Source organism: Delphinus delphis, chromosome 16 (genome assembly GCF_949987515.2).
Source record: "Delphinus delphis chromosome 16, mDelDel1.2, whole genome shotgun sequence".
Classification (NCBI taxonomy): domain Eukaryota; kingdom Metazoa; phylum Chordata; class Mammalia; order Artiodactyla; family Delphinidae; genus Delphinus; species Delphinus delphis.
In genome coordinates, this window is record NC_082698.1 from 12284326 (window position 1) to 12300596 (window position 16271).

The 16271-nt window shown below is 39.5% G+C and overlaps 1 protein-coding gene across 1 annotated transcript in view; it reads left to right on the forward strand.

The window, feature by feature from the left end:
• The window catches only part of CACUL1 (CDK2 associated cullin domain 1), a 72125-nt gene extending 56919 nt beyond the window's left edge, over positions 1 to 15206 (forward strand). The window contains exons 8-10 of the mRNA XM_060033992.1: positions 6188 to 6231; positions 6651 to 6838; positions 11508 to 15206. Coding sequence (XP_059889975.1) covers positions 6188 to 6231; positions 6651 to 6691 — 85 coding nt within the window. The 3' untranslated portion in view covers positions 6692 to 6838; positions 11508 to 15206. The remainder of the gene's footprint in view (positions 1 to 6187; positions 6232 to 6650; positions 6839 to 11507) is intronic.
• The last annotated feature ends 1065 nt before the right edge of the window (positions 15207 to 16271 follow it).

The window sequence follows — 16271 nt, forward strand, 5'->3', positions numbered from 1 at the left end:
TTTATTGGAATAAGTAGTACTTTATAGTTTCATAATCCTGGCCCTCTCCTTAGCACTTTTACGTATCTTCTCTTATTTGAATCCCTCGCCATTAAAGGAAGAAAGTTGTAGAAAGGAAGACACCTGGGTTCCTCACTGAGGCATAGTTGTGACCACAAGGAGTAGGTTGGGTATTGACTCACTTATCTGGCTGGGGCAGAGGGTGGACACTGTCTTTCATAGACTCTGAGGCCATGCTCATTCTCAGAATACCAGCCTTGATCAAGATCACTGTTCCTAAGTTTCTAATTTCAGCACAGGTTAGGAAAGAAAGCAGATAATTTGTTCTCTGTTGACCCATGGATTGGCATTTATTCCCTTTTTGCCCTGGTGGCATCTTTATTCATGTGGTAGAGGGAGCACTGAGTAATCCATGGGTCATTACTCCCCTCACTGGCAGCTCACACTGGAAAGGTTCAGTCAGCCATCCCAGGGAAGCTGTGTAGACAGGCCTGCTAACCCTGCCTTTCCTATTTCAAGGAAAGGCCAGTGGGAGATTCTGCATGTAAACAGCTGACTTCTCTCCCTGATGTCCGGTGGTCAGGGGTCTCCTGACATCAATTGTAATATTTCTAACAATTATTTTCATACACTGAATGAGGCCACTTAATGCTATAGTAATTTTACTCGTTCATTTTTGAAGAGCTGATATATTTATTTATAGGGTTTTTTTTTAAAAAGGTATAAAAAGTACATACTGAGAAGTTTTATTCCCACCTGTCTCCTTGTCTCTCCCAGCCTTTAGGCAGCTGTTTTTATTAGTGTCTTATGATTCCCTCCAGTGCTTATTTTATATAGATATAATCGAATATAGTATATATTCTTATTTTTATTCCTTTCTTACACATTTCATTGTGTAGATGTACTATAACTTATTTAACCTGTCCCCCGTAGATGGCAACCTGAATTATTTCCAGTCTTCTGCTGTTACAGAGAGTGCTGCGTGTGTAACTTTGTACCTGTTGTCAGTACGTTTGGAGAATAACTCCCTTAAGTTAGATTGCAAGGTCAAGAGTAAATGCAGCGGTAATTTTGATTAAATTGGCAAATTGCCCCCCATAGGGGATTGTGCCATTTTGCATATCCACTAGCAAAGTTTAAAAGTGCCTGTTCTTCATGGCCTTGCCTGGAGTATGTTGTTACACTTTGAATTTTTGCCAATCTGGCAGGTGAAAAATAATTAGTCAGAGTTGGTTTCGTTTGCATTTCTCTTATTATATGAGTGAGGCTGAGCATATTTTCATATGTTTTATTTCTTTTCCTGTAAACTGTTTCTGGTTTTCTCATTTTTCTATTTGATGGTTAGTCTTCTTTTCCTGGTTTCTAGGAGCTCTTTCTATAGTGAGGAGATTGATTGTTTGCCCAAGATAAGAGTTATTTTTCTCAGTTTCTTTTGACTTCGCTTATGGCGGTTTTTTGTTTTATTTGAAGTCATGCAGACTTTTTTTACTTTATGTAGCTAACTTTATCAGGTTTTTTTCTGTGTGGCTTATGTATTTGGAATTATAGTTAGAAGTTTTTCCTTAGATGTTTTTAAATAAATGCAGAATACATTGAGTATACCTCTTATGTTTTCTCCTAGGCTCACCATAATTTTGAAGTCTTTTATGCTTTTTCTCATGTTTTATTTGAATGTTTGCTTTTAATTTTAGAGATGAGCTTACTGATGCCTTTAACAAATAAACAGCCTTCTGAAAACTTGTATTTCTGTGAAGCAGTGTAGGAAGATAGCTCTTGTAGATTTCTCTGAACATCTTGAATTCACCTTCCAGAAGAATGTGTGGAACTATTTAAACATATCCAGAGAGTTTTTTTTTTTGTTTTTTTTTTTTGCGATACGTGGGCCTATCACTTGTTGTGGCCTCTCCCGTTGCAGAGCACAGACTTCCGGATGCGCAGGCTCAGTGGCCATGGCTCACGGGCCCAGCCGCTCCGTGGCATGTGGGATCTTCCCAGACCGGGGCACGAACTCGTGTCCCCTGCATCGGCAGGCGGACTCTCAACCACTGCACCACCAGGGAAGCCCCAGAGATATTTTTGTAATCCTAATTTTGGAACTGGAATAAGAGAACAGGGTGCAGGACTGTTTGGTGTGTGGTTGCTTGGGATGACTGACTCCATAAATAGTCTCATTTAACATTGCCTTTGAAGGACTAGCCTAGCACTGTTCTGACAAGGCCAAGTTGGTCATATTCAGGGAAACGCCTTGGACTTTTGGTGTAAATATGAACTTTTGTTTCTCTTAGTGGAATTCTTTCATATGAAATTTAAATGCTAGTATTCCAAAACTTGATAAAATTAAAATGTTTTATTTTACAAACTGAATTGAGCCATTTCTAGAATTAAGCTAACAAATTATTATACATTTACTATGAGGATTAAAGGCTGCCTCGTGACTTATTCTGATGGGTGCTTTGCACAGAGTAGGCCCTGCTTTACCTGACATTCTGGACTCATGCTGGACTGGCTCAGACTGGTCAGAAAGGGTGTGCCTGCACCATGTACTTAGCAACTGAAGACAGTTTGCCTGTGCTTCCAGCACTTGTGTATGGACCTTCCATATTCTGCCCTGCCAAACTTGATGCTGCCTTTGACCATTATTTGGCTAGGATTGTTTTGGAAGAAATGATGTCCACTGATGCAAAAATATAGTCTAAGCTATCTAACAAAAATTCTGTTACTGGCTATCCTGATATGAGCAGTCATTTTATGGTTTGTATCTAGCCAATCACATGATTCCTGTTCAGCTTTGCAAACTATTTTTTTATTTAAGGCTGTGTTCCATTTATGTGATATAGGGAGTAAGCAGCGCACAGCTTTAATGTGGATGGCACAGAGAAAGTCTTTGAAATGTTTTGAAATAATATGTGAATATTATCAAATATATCCTCTTTTGCAGTTAATGGACAGATTCTCGTTTGGGCTGGAGTTTATGTGAAACATCTTTAGGTTCATGGAAATATAGCGTGGAGTTATTTCAAAGCTAGAAGTAACGTACAAGCTAAGAGCAATATTTTCTTTTTATGTATTACCTGCATAATTGAATTGCTTATTGGGGGAAGGGCAGGTTGGTGTTTGTTGTCAAAGATTACATTATGGAAGATAAGCTCGTTTGGGAACGTCTAGCATGCAGTCTCTCAGATGGAGCATCCTCATTCAGACCAGCCTATGGGCCTCTTCAGAGGGTCTACCAGATAGCTTTTAAAGGCAAGTAAAATGTTCTTGCTGAGTGATTGTTACCTGGATTTCTGGAACAAAATAGAACCTTGTTAGGAGTATTATTGGTCTTTTAGCTGAGAGGGTCACTCCTAGCTGAGAGGATTGGGGCTTTTTCATTTAGTAGCAGGGGTCTGGTTTTGAGGGCAGCTTATAGCTTTCTAGACTTGTAGCATTATTAGGTAATGTCTCTGGCAGCCTCTCGCATGCATACACCACACTTACATTCTTTGTGCCTCCTGTTGTTTTCACATCTGCATTTTTCTCCTGTTATTTTTGCATGTTCCATTTTTAAAAACATTTTGGGGGGTGGGAATGAAGGCTGTCTGTAGAAGTTGAGGTTCCAGATACAAGGTCCATCCTGTATCTTCCTTTTTGCTCAGCATTAACTTACTTGTTTCAGAATATTTGGTGAATGCTACTGTGATGATACTAGTGTAAGACTCTCAGCAGGCTTTGGCCAGATACTGTGTTAACAATAGAGGTGTTTAAAAGCAGTATTAAGGCGGATCTGTTTAGGGCTCTTTAGGCTGTCTAAAGCTAGTTTGTGCTAAGTTTTCCTCCAAATGCTCAGCCTAGAGAAGAACCCTGCAGAGACCCTTTGGTGTGTTCTCTTCCTGCCGGTCCTTAAGACTCCTCACCCAGCTCAGCAAGAGGTTTCTGTCCTGGTCTTGAGTGTAACCAGAGAAAGAAAGTGGGAAACTTTGGTAATCTGGAGGATTACACAAAAGCATGAAATAATTACTTGGGCTGCATTTTAATCCATCTGTAGAGGCTGTTTATGAATTATTCACTTATTAATTCAGCAGATATTTTGTATTTTCTATTATGTGCTAGATGCTGCTCTAGGTACTGGGTGAGCAAGACAGGCAGAGTTCCTGTTTTTATGGAGCTTATGCTCTGCTGTTGGGAGTTAAGTAACAAACGTGTAAACAGATTATTTCAAGTAATAATAAGTGCTAGGCAGAAAATGAAACAGATTATGGGATAGAGAGTGAGTGACCAAGGCATGCATGAGGGGCTGTTCCAGCTAACTTGGTGATGTAATGCCCCTAAGGAGGAGAATTCCAGCTAAACGTAAGGAGATAGCCATGTGGCTAACTCAGGGGAAGAGTGTTGCAGGCAGAGAAAGTAGTAAGTGCAGAAGTGCTAACATGTCCAAGGGACAGAAAGAGAGCCAGAGTGGCTGAAGTATAATGAACAGGGGTAGAAAATGAGCTTGAAGAGGTAGGCAGGAGCCATATCTCACAGGACTGGGAAAATGATTTTTTATATATATAAATTTATTTTATTTATTTATTTATTTCTGCCTGCATTGGGTCTTCGTTACTGCGTGTGGGCTTTCTCTAGTTGCGGCGAGCGGGGGCTACTCTTCGTTGAGGTGCGTGGGCTTCTCCTTGCAGTGGCTTCTCTTGTTGCGGAACATGGGCTCTAGGTACGCGGGCTTCAGTAGTTGTGTCTCACAGGCTCTAGAGCGCAGGCTCAGTAGTTGTGGCGCACGGGCTTAGCTGCTCCGTGGCATGGGGGATCTTCCCGGACCAGGGCTCGAACCCGTGTCCCTTGCATTGGCAGGCGGATTCTTAACCACTGCGCCACCAGGGAAGCCCTGGGAAAATGCATTTGAATTGATTTTCTTTAACTGTGATGGAAAGCCACTGAAGGGCTTTAATCAGGGGCATGAAATAATCTTATGTATGCTTTTACATAAGATTGCTCTGGCTCTTGTCTGGACTAATACTAAGACTCTTGCAGTGGTGTAGGGGAGAGATGATAGTGGTTTGGATTGGGATTGTAGCCATGGGGCTGAGGAGTGGTTGGTTTTGGATTATGTGCTGGGACAGAATGCTCCAGAGTGAGGGAAAGAGAGGAATCAAGGATGAGCTAGGATTTTGGCCTGAGTAATTGGACGGGTGGTGGTGTGATTTATTGAAGAAGTCTGAGGAAAGAGTGGGGATGGAGTGCATTCTGGCCGTGGTAAATTTGCAGTAGATGGAAGTCGTCCAAGTGACAGTGGCTGTGAGGCAGTTGGACCTACAAGCCAAAGTGTCAGGAGGAAATCAGAACTGGTGATAGAAATCTGGGAGCCATTGGCATATGGATCGTATTTCAAGTCACAGGACTGGTGTGACTGCTGGCCTAGACGAAGGAGAATTTTACATGGTGAAGAAAAAGTGGCCAAGGACGGAGTGTCGGGCAGAGCTCGGAGTGTTTCAGGAAGGAAGAGGTCAACTGTGTAGATGTTGCTAAGAGACCGGGAAAGAAAAAGCTAGTGGATTGGTTATTATTACTCATTACTTAAGCATTTTAGTCATTTGTCTGAGAAACAAAAATAGGATTTACAGATAGCATAGGACTTAATCAGACCTCTATTTTATTATCTCTAAAGTGGAACTAGAAATTCTGTGGGTGTTTAAGATGAGCTGGTTATTCTCTGTAAAGGTTCACGTTCTTCTGTCTGCAAGAAGGATATTCATGTCCATTAAGATTCTGAGATTTTTCAGAAGCTTTAAGCAGTTTCTGGTCCCGTAATACGGCTTTTAGCGGAAGATTTTGAATTTTTCTATTCCATATTTGAAATTTGCCCTGTTGTATGCAGGTCACCAGGGATGTCGATCGTAGAGCCCAGGTTTGTCTTCAAAGATGTTTTAGTCAATCGATTTCTAGGACCCAGGGTAAACCATCTTTATAGATAGTCCTTCCTTTATTTAATAGCTTTCTATATTTAAAAGATAGCACCTTTTAGCTAAGAATATTCAGGTTATAAATGACTCAGCTACTGTTGTAAGTTTAATGTCTGTTTTAAAATAGGTTGTTAGCATTGAAATACCTGCTCTGCTTCCATTGTCAATTTTGCCAATTCATTTCTCCTGCTTTGTTGTGTGAAGCTATCAGTCAGTTCTGTTGACTCCCTCTTCTTTTTTTTAATCCCCAGAGGTGACCAGTCCCGGAAGAGAGCTGGGGATGAGTTGGCTTATAGTAAGTAATGATGTTCCTTACCATCCTTGATGGTTTTGTGATGTAAGGCAGCCACTGGTTATAATGATATCCAGTGTTCTTGATGGTGGTCTCCAAGGGCACTGTGTGCAGTCAGGGTCAGACTGTTCTGTAAGCTGTGGCAGCTCTGAAGCCCAGTCGCTGGTGGCAGTTTTCAGGCAGTTGTCAGGAGGCTGCCAGTTCTTTAGTCTCCACTAGAATGAGATAAAGGGCCCAGACTCAGCTCCTGATGATTTGGTCCCCTTTCACTTCATTCAAAACCACATGGTTTTGAGGTTTTCTCTGGTCTCCTTTTGGGGGATTGGGAGAGGGGTGAGAAATATGTGTCAAATAAACAGATTCCTACCATTATCAAATGCTGTCGGCTGTTGATACTTTAACTCTTCTGATGTTTTTTTCAGACAGCTCATCAGCATGTGCAAGTTCCAGAGGGTACAGATAGTGAATGTATTGAATGTACTTTCCTTCCTGAAAAGAGGACACACTGGAGCTGCAGAGACTGTATTCAGAGCGCAGCGGGGTCCTGCAGACACTCAGGAGCTCTGTCACCAAGCTGTTCTTGGAAAAGGATGTTGGAGTTCTTACTTTGGTTTGTAATTTTAAAAAACAAAAAACTAACAAAAAACAAAACAGTTGCTGCTAGACTTGGGGATGATTTTGAAATGGGACAATCTTCTAATGACTTTATCTACAGATTCCGTGAGGAACAAGCGTCATGAAGAGTGACCATTGCTAAGTGAGATCCAGCAGCCAAAGTCAGCAGCTTCCTCCAAAAATATAAGAGCAGAAGAATCTTTTTTATTTTTTTTTTTAAAGCACTTGTTTTGTTCATTTGCGGACTTGGCACTTTGGCATATTGGTTTCATACAGAAAGATATCTTTTGCTTTAAAATCAAGCAGATCATTACAATACAGTATTTTTCACCCCTAACCAAAACAAACCCCTTTAAAAGAGTTGGTCTTTGTTTAGCATTAGAAAGTCTTCTTACAGGAAGATGCTAACTCTGCTTCCAATATAACTTCTCCCCCCCACCCCCGCCCGCACCATCAGTTCACAACTTTTCTACTCTGTGCCTTCAGCTTTGTGCACTTTGCAGCTCTGTGACCATGTTGTCAAACTCACAAATGCTTCCTGAAAAAGTTGATGGTATCACAGACTAACTTGCCAAGATGTCAGGTGTGACTTCATAGCAGGATGCTAAATAAGTGGGAAAATAGAAACATGTTGCACGTTGGTCAGATTTCCTCCTGCCTCACCGTGGCTTGTTCATGTTAATGTTGGGGACCAACTCTCGTAGACCATTTCCATTCCCTCCGTCACTTAACATGCTCTCACCGACTGCTGGAGTGTTGGCATTACGCTAGTTTAGGGCTGGCCGGTACTTTAGCACTAAAGCTCCCTTTTTAATATTGTTGAGAATTACCCAGTGGTAAAAGCTGATTCCTGTGATGCTCTACGAAGCAGATACGGTAATTAAATTCACACACAGTCAGTGGTGTGGGATTCCTGATCGATTTCATTTTTATGGGTGAGATAAGTACTTAAAAAAAGTTTGCAGGGGCTTCCCTGGTGGCACAGTGGTTGAGAGTCCGCCTGCCATGCAGGGGACACGGGTTCAGGCCCCGGTCTGGGAGGATCCCACATGCTGCAGAGCGGCTGGGCCCGTGAGCCATGGCCGCTGAGCCTGCGCGTCCAGAGCGTGTGCTCTGCAACGGGAGAGGCCACAACAGTGAGAGGCCCGCGTACTGCAAAAAAAAAAAAAAAAAAAAAAAAAGCATTAAAAAGTTTGCAGTCTGCATCTTTTAAAACATCATATTCGAGTATAATAGAGAAAAAGTAGCACTGCTGTTTCAAGGCCCCCTTCCGGCTGTGGCCAAGCTATATTTTCTGTTTCCATACACCCACAGTGCTACTTAGTTCCTTGTAAAAGACTCTGAAGCTTATTCCAAGTTGTTTTTGAAAGGCAAAGTAAAATAGAAAGATGCGGCAAGGGAAAAACAGTTTTGCTTAAATCTAAATTGAGCATGTGCTTGACTCTCTTTGGCTGTGTCAGCTATGTTAGACTAATATTTACGTCTTCAGAGGACTAGGGGCAAAAAAAGGCACATCAGGGGTACCGACCGTCACGCTTCTGATTTTCGGGTTGTTCGTAGAGTTGTCTCTGCCAATTCACTTGGTCCTTTTTTGGGGGAGCAGGCTGGGGGGCGAGTTTGAAGTGTTAGGAGCAATTCAGTCATCTAATAGAAGAAGTCCTCTGCTTGTAACATGAGTATTCAGAGAAGTAAAAGTAAGGTCATCAGATTTATTTTTTTAAGTACTTATCAACCAGGGTTGGTGGACTTTGAGGAGGGCTTTGAATTGGGCTCATTTCACTCTGTGAGCATCTTGGGTTATATTGAGAAACACTGAATTACTGTAAGAATATATACAGGCTCTCACTGTGCCCTGTACAGTTTGACTTGCTACACCAGTAACATTCTGATATCAAGGAAGAATTCAGTTTTATCAAGAAGTTCAAATTTTACTTTACTCAATGGAATGCTTGCTGCAGGCTTATAAATAACACCTGCAACTGAACTCTTGAGCGGTTTTAATAATATTTTTGAAAGGAGTGAAATTGGAATGTGTCTTTAAATGTGGATGAATTTTTCAGTATCCTAGTAATATACCCAAATGCTTTTTCCGGGAAGGGAGTATTCTTTGGCCAACAACGGAACTTTCCCTCTAAAAGCATTGTATTAGGATGTGGATAGGCATTAAAATCTTTGGATGCTTTTTGCATTATTAAGTTAATGGAGAAATATTTTATATTGTCTTTTTATTATTACGTATGTGTTAACAAAGTGGGCAGAGTAAAGTTTGCAGAAGTTAGTTTCTCTGTACATTTTTGCACAGTGGCTGCAGCTTGCTGTGGGTGAGGGCTTAGTGGCACAAAGCTGTGATTGGAAGGCACTGTAGAAAGAATATACACATTCTCCCAGTGCATTCGACCTGCTTCTTACTCATTTTGGCCCCTTGAGGTACATTGCAGTATGAAGAAACTATTCCTTTAAGTCATTGTTGACCTTGCTTATGTAATTGGGATTCTTAACAAAAGTCTTAGTTTGCAACATGAGGGGAATGAGATTTGCCTCCATTTTGTATTGACTAAGCACTGTTTGCCTAAAAGTATTTTCTTCTTGTGTTTACTTGTATTCTTCTTGCCAGTACAGTATATAGTTTCTGCACTCCAGTTAAACACTGGCTTTTTGTGGGGTCCAAATCATCGAAGGCAGAAAATTGTAAAGCAGGTTGATTGTCTCATGAGTCAACACATGCAGTTGGTTTGGCCATACTGACTAGTGTGTGTGTGTGCAGCCTGAAACCAGACGCTCCAAAGAAAGCCAATTCACTCACCTTGGAATGATGACACGTAACATCAGTACATGATCATCGTTTTGAGAGACGGTGCTTATTTTAAAGGTTGGCGTTAAGCTTCAGTAACAGTGTCATCTCATATCCTCTGTTGTCACAGCTGCACCCTAACCCAACTGCTTTGTTTTCTGTGGGGCAGAGAGCGAAACCTGGTGTTGTGATTCTTAATCTACTAGTTCTTAGGTAGAGTTAGTGAGAAGAAACAAAAACCTGGGTGCATGAGTTGTGCATTATTAAATTTTGTGGAAAAGTTACTTTTTTTTCCTGTCCCTTTTGCAAGTTTGAGGAGGTTCCCCTCCCTTTCTTTGGGGCATGGGATGAAAGCCAATTTGTGAGTAAGTGAGATTGCGGAAGGCTGGATGCCCCGTGGTTGTTAACACCTCACGTGCATCTCCAGCACTACAGCCCCATAAAGCTGTCACTCCCCGTGCTACATGCCATGCTTTCTGTCAGGCTGCACATTTGCACACATAAAGAATTCCTCAGGAAGAGTTTGCACATGCATCGCCTCACAATATTCTGTACTGACCGAACAAGGGATTTGAAAGTTTTTCAGCACAAAAGGAGAACTTCAGAGTGGTGGTCTGTGCACATGTAACTAGCAAAGGTAATGGTGATCTGACAAACACGATTGGTTTCTGGAGTGAACCAGAAGGTTGAACCAGATTGGTTAGAAAGTGAACAGGAGCGCTTGTATCATAGTATTTAAATAAGCCTGTTTAATCTCCCAGGGTAGCCCTTCCAGATTTTGTCATCTTCTCATTGAGACTAGCTCTGTTTTCTTTTATGTTTCTTCTGTTTTATTGCAGTTTATTATTCCATGATTATTATGCAAGAGGCATTGCCCTTGAGCGAAAATTCAATTGTCTAAATAAAGTAGCTATTATTAGATAACATTGTTTTATGAATATACACTAATCTGAGATATTAAAAAAAACTTTACAATTAAAAAGCAAAACAGAACCTCTACATGAGCTATCCAGTCATTGTTTCGATGTTTTGGGTTTCTTTCTTTCTTTCTTTTTTTTTTTTTTTTTTATGGTGTCTCTTTGAGCTTCAGAGTATTATGTTTACTTTAACCCAGGTTTAGGCCTCTTAAGGAGACTTGAAAATTTAAGATCGGAGTATGAATCCCTTGACTGACACCTAGAAGAGGTTTATAAGGACCTTTTTGGTTGTGATTGCTGTTTTCAATAAGATTGCATAAGTTGAAGTTCATGTTTATCAGAAGTTAAAATAGAGGTCATAGGAGTTTGTGGAGAAATGGCTTTCCTGTTATTTTCATTACCTTGTTGAAATTTGCCCGTTTCTGGCCACCAGGATATATGAAAGGACCCTTGTTCTTTCCAAAGGAAAGGATTGCTCTTCTGTCCCCACTGTTTATTAACCAAGTCATTGACACTTTGCCACCTCCACTGGCCAAGACCCTATTTTGAACCTCTTTCCAGAGCTAAGTGGCACAAGTACATATACTGTTTCTACTTATGTTGGTGGAGTGGCTGTGGGAGAGTTAAAGAAAATGCTAGTCAGAGGTGCATTCTTCTAGGACCCTAGTATATATTGTACCCCTGCTGATTGGAAATTATCTTCATTTCTGGTTGGATTGCATTGTTTAGAAATGCAATGTTAATGGCTTACAATTCTGGAAAATTTATGGTGTGGCTCTGGGGTGAATTCTGTGGTTTGAAAAATATATATATTTTGTATTGATTCTCACATGTCATTTCAATGTTATGACCATGTACTAAATGCAGTAAGACTGGATATTTTCTTAGAAGGGTATGTTTTGTTAAACAGATGGCAATTGAATTGCTCTCATTAGTCCTGTTTGTCAATATTACAGCTGTGCAATTCAGACGTGATGTGGGGAGCTGTGGCCGGAGACAGGAATGCTTAAGAATAAACGGGAGGCCAAATGCAGACAAGAGGCTTTTGCCACCCACCAGCATAGCCAGAGCAAGGATGAAGCAATGAAGTCTAGTCTCTGGTGGTCCTTGTTTGTCGGAAAGCATAGTGGAGCTTAGAACAGGGTGTTCTGTACGTCAACTCTATTATTAATCCAAGAAAAACAAAGTGGTGGATGAAACTCCTACTGACCGGGGATTCAAAGCCACTGACTTTGGCTCTGACCTTTAACTCTTGATGGATTTTGGATCACTCCTTCTGTATTAGGGTGCATACCATCACTCTAAAACATTGTGGTTAATGAAATAAATCTTGTACAGATGTCCTTGGCCTTGTTATGTTGCTACCTGGTTTATTAGAACTTTGTTTTAATATAGAATATATGGTTTTGCTTACAGTACATTCATGATGCCTCATAAACGATAATGACACTCAGTATTCTACCACGGTCATTTAGCCCTCAGGATGAGTGTCCATCTTCACCTCTGTACCAGTGATAAAAAAAACTCTGTGTGTGTGTGTGTGTGTGTGTGTGTGTGATGATGATGATCAATGATGACCAAATTGGATTTATCTCAGGAATGCAGATTTGTTAATGTTAGGAAATCAATTAATATGACTCATCTATTAACAGATTAATGTTGTATGATCAGATTATCTATGAAAATCCAAAATATCTACAAGGCAAATTAGAAGACTTATGAGTTTATCAAGGTTGCTGGAACAAAATCAATATCCAAATGTTAATTACATTTTCATGCAGCAGCCACAAGTAGTAATGGCTTTACATACTTTAAATGTTATTAAATAGAATTTACAGTAGGAACGAAAAAGTCATCAAGTACCTAAAAATCTTAATAAAATGTATATAAGCCTTTTAATGAGAAAATGATAATTTTTAAAAAGCACCTTTGTTGACCTAAATAAATGGGGAGACTGTGATGGGTAAGAAGATCATCTAGGTCTCAACTCTTTCTCCAAATTTTTTAATAGATTAAAGTAATTCCAGCAAAAAATCCCAATGGTACTTGACAAACTGATCCTAACATATAAATGGAAGAGTAAAGGACCAAGGATATCCAAGATATTCCTAAAAAAGGTGAAGTGTGAGGGGAGCTAGCAGTACCAGAGTATAAAATTTACTGTAAAATACTGTGAGTGATTAAAACACTGTGGAGTTGGCACAGAGGTTGTAAGTAGATGAATGGACAGGAATAAAGAGCTCGGGAACTGACCCACTCACATGCAAGAACCTAATTTTTTTAAAGGTAGTCATTGCAGAGCAGTGGGGAGGAGGATGGATTATTTAATAAATGGGGCTTCAGTAATTCTTCACAAAGGAAAAAAATGAATTGGACTTCAGCCTTGCACCAGGCACAAAAGTCAGTCCCCAAGTGGATTAAAGATTTACTGGATTAAAGTTAAAACTATAAAACTTAGAAGATGATACAGAAGAATATTTTTATGACTTTGGGGAAGGGAGGATAGAAAGTGCAAACCATGAGTTAAAAGATAAATAATTTAGCTGCATTGATAGTAAGTACTTTTGTTTACCAAACATGCCACATAGTGAAAAAATAAGCCCAAACTGGAATAAGATACAGATAATCACAATGTATACATAACTATTAAAAAGCACCAGCATGCAAATCAGTAACAGAGCAAGAACTCAGGAGAGAAGCAGGCAGAAAAAACACAAGTAGGCATATCACAGAAGAAGAAACAGAAATGGCCCATAAACATGAAAAGATGTCCAACCTTATTAGTAAACAGGAAACGCACATTGAAACCATAAATATAATACCATTTCCTAGTCACCAAATTGGCAACAGTTAAGTCAGAAAAGTGGGGAGGGATAAACTAGGAGTTTGGGATTAGCAGATACAAACTACTATATATAAAATAGATAAGCAACAAGGTCCTACTGTGTGGCACAGGGAACTATATTCATTATCCTATAATAAACCATAATGGAAAAGAACATGAACAAGTATATATATATATATATATATATATATATATATCTCCGAATCACTTTGCTGTACATCAGAAGTAATGCAACACTGAAAATCAAGTACAATAAAAAAATAAACGGGGGGAAAAGTCAGAAAATACCAAAAACTGGAGAGATTATGACAACAGGAACTTTCATCTGCTACTCTTGGTGTAAGTCAGTACTACCACTTTGGAAAGCAGCATTAGCTAGTGAAGTTGAACAGGTGTATCTTATAGCTCAGGATTTCTGCTCTTAGAGAAACTCATGTCAGGTGTATATACCCAGGAAACATGCCCAGGAATGGTCACAACAGCATTATTTGCAATAACCAAAAAGGAGGGAAAGAGAGAGCCAGCTGTCCCTCTACAGTGAAATGAATAGATGAAGTATATGTGTGCAGTGGGATTCTGTGGAACCCTAAGTGCAGCGCAGAGCTTTGTGCATCAACAGTGGGTGAGTCTCAGAAATCATGTTGAGTTAAAAAGAAGCAAGTCGGAAGAGTCCAGTCAGCCTATATTGTTTAAGGATTCGTAAGTAGTAAAACTGTAGAGAAAAGAAAGAATTATTAACATTCAAGATCATGGTTTCCTTGGGGGTGGGGTAGAGGGGAGTGAGAATGGAGAGGAACATGGGCTTATAAGCATTTGAGAATAGGGACATTTTGACCATTGTAAACATGTCAGTTTTTGAGTTAATATCTAAATTCAGCACAAAGCCAATCCAAATGCCAAAAGTATTTTAAATATAAATTAAAAATTCATTTGGAAGTATATAAGCTGATGAGAAAATAAAGTCTTCATCGAAAGGGGGGGAAAGAAGAGGAACTTGCTGTACCAAGAAAACATTTTTTAAATTACAATTTTTACACTGGTATAAAAATAGGCAAATTAATAGAAGATGGTTTAAAATAGAAAGACTCAGACGCTTTTAAGAATTTTTAGTACGTTAAAGGTGGCTTTTTGAAATGATTCTGATCATGATGGATTATTCCGTAAAAGGTGCTCATATAACTGGAGAAAATTCACACCATTTGCCAAAAAGAAATTCCAGGTGGACTAAAAATGGAAAAATAAGATAAAAACTAGACGATGATGCAGTTCATATTTTCTTGAGGTGGGAGAAGTTTGTTCTAAGAATGTAAGCAATGGTCTGAAAACAGAACCCTGTGTAAACCACTCACCTGACTGTACTCTGTAGAGCACCACCCCCAGTATTTGTATATACATATATATTTTTAAATTAATGTCTGTGCACTATACTAGTACATGTAAGACAAAAAACAGAAAAGAAAAAAGATGAGGTGAAAATGTTTTAAAATATTTTTTTGTGTGTATTGTGGTAATAAAAAACAACCTTTTACTTTTTTTGAAAAGTTTAGTGAGAGCCATATGATTAAAAATGCTTCATTATTTTTGAAACTCCTAGTTTTAACCCTTAATGATAAAAACAACTTAATGTCTGATTCTAAGGTAAGTTTATTTTAATGCTAGTTTTTAATGGCTATTGTAGCTGAAAAGGCCACCTCCTTAAGATCTGTGGATCCAGATGACTCTGCTTTCTGAAAAGCAGTACTCAGTTTTCAGTTCCATCTACTAGTCTTAAAAAAAGTGTTTGTTGAAATCTTTATAATAAATTTCCATCTTTCTCACTGTCACTAACTTGTTCTGGCTCAGTAATTACAAGTGTGGTATTTTTATTGTTAACAAATGGGTTCAAAACCTACTGAAACTCACTTTTGAATTTTAGTTCCCAAGTTCATGTGTGCACTTATGAGAGTTTTTATAGGTGACAGGTTTTGGTAACACATTTTCATAAAGCTGGAGACATGTCTAGCCATTTTCAAGATGCTCTTAACATGAATTTCTTTAGGAAAAATAGCAGCTTTCTTACTCATAGTTAGTATATTATCTTTACCTTGAAGGGTCAGATAAAGTCTGTTTGTTTGTTTGTTTGTTTTTTAAAGTCTGGGTGTTATTTTTCGTAAGTTTATTTTATTTATTTATTTTTGGCCGTGTTGGGTCTTCGTTGTTGCTCACAGGCCTTCTCTAGTTGCGGAGCGGTGGCTTCTCGTTGCAGAGCATGGACTCTAGGCGTGCGGGCTCTAGAGCGCAGGCTCAGTAGTTGTGGTGCACATGGGCTTAGTTGCTCCACGGTATGTGGGATCTTCCCAAACCAGGAATGGAACCTGTGTCCCCTGCGTTGGCAGGCGGATTCTTAACCACTGCGCCACCAGGGAAGCCCTTTTGTTTGTTTTTTAAATACCTTCTTGATTGCATATTACTGACAGGGACTTGTCACCTCAAGAAAGGTTGGCAAATTGCAGATGTTTGTGTTTTTATCAAAAAAAATATAACAATATTGACAATACTCTTTTAAATGTTGCTATAACCAACAAACCTCTTTTGGGATTTAAAGTTCTCCATCTCATAAAATGTTGTAAAGACACTCTTACGTGAGATAATAAAATCTAAGTCCGGTTGCCTTGTGGGAGCACACAGGCTACAATTTTCTGGAAGAGAAGGACGTCATTGTCAGTCCTCTGCATTGTGGAGTCCCACCACTCCTTTCAGGATACCTTGCTTTTTTTTTAAACCAACCATGGGGAAATGGGGGAATAGAATAGAATGGAGCAAATAGAAAATCCTTTAGAAAATGGCAGTAATAATTGCTATAGACAAGATCTGCTGATGGATGCTAAATTAGTGG